This window comes from Pygocentrus nattereri, chromosome 14 (assembly GCF_015220715.1).
Source record: "Pygocentrus nattereri isolate fPygNat1 chromosome 14, fPygNat1.pri, whole genome shotgun sequence".
NCBI classification, from domain to species: Eukaryota; Metazoa; Chordata; class Actinopteri; order Characiformes; family Serrasalmidae; genus Pygocentrus; species Pygocentrus nattereri.
Window position 1 is genome coordinate 2,577,133 of NC_051224.1, and position 5,368 is coordinate 2,582,500.

Here is a 5,368-nt window from a genome sequence, read left to right on the forward strand (position 1 = left end):
GTGTTTTTCATTTTATAACATACCAGATGTTTTCAGTGGTGAGAGGTCTGAACTGCAGGCAGGCTAGTTCAGCACCTGGACTCTTAATACAGAGCAAAGCCGTTGTAATCCATGCAGAATGGGGTTTGATATTGTCTTGCTGAAATAATCAAGGACTTCCCTGAAAAAGACGTCGTCTAGATGGCAGCAGATGTTGCCAAATCATGTATAAATCATTCAGCATTAATGGTGCCTTGACAGATGTACACGTCACTCATGCCATGTGCACTAATGTCCCCTAAACCATCATGAACACGGCCTTTTGAACTGTGCACTGATAACAGGCCGAGTGGTCTTCAGCCCGGAGGACACAGTGTCCATGATTTCTAAAAAGAAATTTCAAATGCTGATTTGGACACTTTTCCACTTCGCCTCAGTCCATTTTAAATGAGCTCGGGCCCAGAGAAGGTGGCAGCGTTTCTGGATCCTGTTTATATTTAGTTTCTTAGTGTTATTATGCACTATAAATAATGAAAAGTTATTTGCTATTCTATGTTGAGAAACATTACTCTTAAATTCTTGATTTGATCGTGCAGTCCCTCACAGAGTGGTAAGCCCCATTTTTCACAGCGTCCCAACTTCTTTGGAAATGGGTTTGTACTTAAGCGATTACATTTTGTTATTATACTTAAGTGTTTTCATCCCAGGCCACTTCTTCCTATTTCTATATGTTTGTGAGTTAAGGAACGATTTTAGGAAAATTTTATTTACATTATTTTCCCCCCTTGCCTGAAAAATTTTCGTCCAAGACATTCTTTCTTTAGTTCTGCACTGCAGTCACAAAGGCTAATATAACAGAATTCTGTGTCACTGGAAACGATTTTGGGCAAGTGACTCAGCACATTTCACCGATATTAGCCTCTCGGCAACAGAGCAAAAGTAAATACGCCATGTCTGGCCACCTTTGGGGGAAAGGGAAAAAAAGTAAATTATGTACATTTTTTGGTGAGTCATTCATTTGACAATGTGTGTTACAACACTGGTTAATACGGTCTTCTATGCAGATGTTTAACCAAGAAAACACGAACTATTCCCAAACTACGAAGATGTGGATGGCTGACTTGGGAGCAAGCAACACACACTGCATTTTGAGTTCAGTATAGTTCGTTTTTATATATTGAGACAAAAGCCATGTTAAACATTGAGCACAGTATATACACACGAGGCCATCTCATTAGCGAAACTGATATGCAGACAAAAATAGTAGTATTGGTTCACCATAAACAATTCTTATTGAACACATTGCAAATAACGATCGGCTAAATTGCTGTTAGTTTGTTTACGGTTAAATACTGTGGGAACATGTACACTACAGCCTGAAACCATTTCCAATCTGTGTCTTTCAATAAAACGTTTATCAAGTCCAAAAAGGACAACTGACGATTCTGTTACCTACAAGAAGTTAGTCACGATGAAGACTTCAGATTAAACGGTACACTTACAGAATCAGGAGACATGTTTGACAGAGAGAGAAAAGAGAAATCTGTAGCTGCGCTGCCCTCTAGTGGCAGACACATGGCAACACAGTCACAGTCAATGCCAGTGGTCACATTAGCCTGATCACGCCATTTAACTGTTGGACTACTCGTGACCAGTTTCAGGCCTTCACATTCGCTTTCCATCAAATATATATGTTTTCATAGACAGTATTATTTCTTACGGTAGGCAACTCATTTATACATCCACAGTGAGAGAGTGATTTTTAAAAGACTCTGAAGTCTCAATGGTCTAAGCTGCTGGACATTCTGTGGTCTTATCAAAGGACAAGGAGAGCAGGGTTATTTATAGAAACATTATCATTTTTACACCAACCATTTCAACAACACAGGAAGCCATGCCTGCTGATATACAGTATTCAAGTCACACAATCCTTTATAGTCCAGGAAAAGCCGGTCCTTTTCCAGAGTGACTAATGAGATGTAATGGGGAGGATATGGCATTGTAATAGGCAAGTTGAAGACTGCAAGCTTTGAAAGGGTGCAAAAAAAAAAAAACTGACATCACCGTCTAGCCCCTTCACATCAGTCAGCGACGGGCAGCTCAAGGCTCTACATCCTCTGGATCTCAAAGAGTCGGACATCGGTGTCGTACCATATCGGTGGGTCAACATTACTGCAAAAGAGAGGAGAGATCAATCAATCATTTCTACTAAACCATTAATAAAAATGCAAACATAATACCTGGGAATATTGTACTGGGGCAGTCGTGGGGTTTTGTTGACAACAATTAGTGACCGCAGTGACCTTCACAAACCAAAGTCACAATAGAAACACAAAGCAGACCACTTTTTCCACCAACACCATGTATACTAGTTAAGGGGCAGTCGTGGGCTGGAGGTCAGAGAACTGGCCCTGTGACCGGAAGGTTGCTGGTTTGATCCCCTCGGCTGACAGTCCATGACTGAAGTGCCCTTGAGTAAGGCACCTAACCCCCAACTGCTCCCCGGGTGCTGTGCATAGGGCTGCCCACCGCTCCGGGCAAGTGTACTCACTGCCTCCTAGTGTGTGTGTGTTCACTAGTGTGCATGTGTGCAAACACAGTTGGCAACATGGTTGTAAAATAAATTGTCTATATTTTACTAGTTAACCCTGTCAGATCTGTTTTCAGGGTCGTTTTATTCCATTATGGTTGCATAATATTTTTTAAAAACATGGTAAAACGAGATTTTATGACACACTGAACTGTTTACCGAAGAAAAAGTCAGAGATTCATACACTTTAATATCTGCTCCAGGATTAAGGGTCCCTCACCAATTCACCAACTAATGCTGATTGCACACTAGGGCTGGGAAATATGACAATGTTTACTGTTATCATAAATCATTACATCACAATATGTCATAGTATACTCTTCTGGGCATTTATCATTAGTGTTTGAAAATCACTGACGTTGATTACAAATAGCATAATTATGCCTGTTAGAATGGATTAAGTGTAGCATGGCAGGTAAAACGTTAAGTACAAACCCCTGTTATCATATACATATATACTGTGCATCAGGGAAAACCTCTGGAAGTCTTGTGATTTTACATTTTCAAAACCACTGTAAAGAAATCCACTTCTTTTACCATTTCACACCCAACTGCTCTGAATGACTTCGTTTGCATCCCAGCCTCTGAATGAAACATTTCCTGAAGGATTCACTGCTAAACTATTCTGATGTCCTTCAAGCTTAAAATGTGTGTCTAAACTAAATGTACTGTGAGGGAGTGAACATACCTCACCGTCAGCTCGACGGCAACACCACAGGAAAACATAAGGGCACCAGCAGAAATAAGCATTGTAACGGTTTAACACTGACGTATAAACAGTGACCATTTATGAACATTTAGACATTAAGCGGTGAAATGCAGTGCACAGCTGGTCTACAGTCATTACAATATGACTAAAGCATCCTACGCTTTACTGAACGCCAGGGTGTTTGTGCATCTGTGCTTGTCTGTACAGAATTTAAATTTAATTGAAATATTCTCGTGATATTAACTGGAATCTTTGAACACTAATTGTTTCAAAATGTGGATGTTCAAAAAGCAAAAAAGGTTAAAATGCCCTTTCCTAGTGATCAAACCCCCCCGGTGAAAAATCAGGCTACTTTCTCCGTGTCCTCTTCACGGTTTTGCTCAGTTTTCTCTGTATGCGCACAATCAGAGAATGAACTCATTGCTGACCGCGAACACAATCAATGTGCTCAGCGATCAAAAAGTGCGGTTAAGAAAAAACTGCAGCCTGCAGAAGACCGCATAAATTTCAGGCAACTGATGCTCACCAGCGGCTTGACGTTGTCCAACAGCTGACAGCTGGCTTGGTGCAAGTTAAGTTAAGTGATACTTTTTTAATCCCACAACCGGGGAAATTCCACCGCCGCATTTAACCCATCTGTGAAGTGAAACACCACATACACACTAGTGAGCACACACACACTAGGGGGCAGTGAGCACACACTTGCCCAGAGCGGTGGGCAGCCCTATCCACGGCGCCCGGGGAGCAGTTGGGGGTTAGGTGTCTTGCTCAAGGACACCTCAGTCATGGACTGTCGGCCCTGGGGTTCGAACCGGCAACCTTCTGGTCACAGGGCCAGTTCCCTAACCTCCAGCCCACGACCGCCCCCTATTAGGGCCCTAACATGGGTTAAGAACAATATATTCATTTTGGCACTGAAGGGAGTCTGCAGGATTGCAGCAAGCTTACCGCAGGTAGACGACACCCCACATGTATGTGCGGAACCACATGGCAGTGCCAGAGTTGGCCTGGTACTTTCGGATAAGGATTGGGTGAGGCACGGGAAGAAGCCCCACCAGGGTACCATGCTGAAGGAACTTCAGTATCTCGGACTCATCGGTCAGTCCCCTGCGACGCAGAATAAGAAAGAGACACTGAGCTCTGCAGCACTAAAAGTACCTGTAGGTATCTGTGAGAAGTGATGTTTTCCTTTACTTGTCAATGCAGATCTTCTCCACCTGTGGCACCAGAACCTGCAGCAAGCGCATAATCGTCTGCAGAGGAAGTTTACTCTTCCAGGACAGCACCTGCACCAAAAAAAGGTCGAAACACAGACTGATGTATTAAGCTCAGGCCACAGGTCTTCTATGGGGCTGGGTCAAAGGACAGTGACAAGTGGAAAATCTTGATTCGGTGGTCAGTTAACCAGTTTGTTGATTCTGAGATGTGCTTCAGATCACCAGCCTGCTGGAACATCCAAACTATGGCCCAGTTTCAGGCTTCCTAGCTGAGGCTTTTTATGGCTGGTACTTGATGAAGTCTGACTTTTGTTAATATGTCAAATTAAAGATGATTTTACTGCTTGTTTACCAAGGACAGCAGTATTTGTGGAGTATCACTGAACTTTACTGATGTCCAGGGTACATTTCTGCTCTTAAAACCATTAGCAACAGAAATGTATCTCTTTATATGTCCTCTGGTAGCCATAGTAACGACTTCACTCAGATTCAATCACCATATAAACACAATGAAAGGCAGTCCGAGGGAAAGAGTGTGATCAGCACTGATAAGTGCTGATCTGAAATCTGTTTTGCTTGTCTGTGTACAGCATGCGCAGGATGAAATTTCACATCATCCCTATGCAGCCAGTGAGAGGATATCCCTTATAAAGTGTAATAAAACGAAAAGGAACTGTGAGAAAGAAACACGTATACAGGGGTAAATCATATGGGCTGACACACAAAGTTTCAGGCGTCTAAGCAAGTTTTTAACCAGTTTCCCTCAGCAGTGAGTTTATCACAATATACATTAGAATAAAGTCGTATTCATAATTCAAATTAACAGAAAAACTAAAAAGTAACAAGAATTTCTTGGGTCCATATTTTTCCTGG

The 5,368-nt window shown here is 42.2% G+C and overlaps 1 protein-coding gene across 1 annotated transcript in view; it reads right to left on the bottom strand.

Moving 5' to 3' along the window:
* Window positions 1–1,125: 1,125 nt before the first annotated feature.
* The window catches only part of hid1a (HID1 domain containing a), a 30,862-nt gene continuing 26,619 nt past the window's right edge, over window positions 1,126–5,368 (bottom strand). The window contains exons 17-19 of the mRNA XM_017714058.2: window positions 4,473–4,564; window positions 4,227–4,385; window positions 1,126–2,151 (exon numbers count right to left, since the gene is read on the bottom strand). Coding sequence (XP_017569547.1) covers window positions 2,088–2,151; window positions 4,227–4,385; window positions 4,473–4,564 — 315 coding nt within the window. The 3' untranslated portion in view covers window positions 1,126–2,087. The remainder of the gene's footprint in view (window positions 2,152–4,226; window positions 4,386–4,472; window positions 4,565–5,368) is intronic.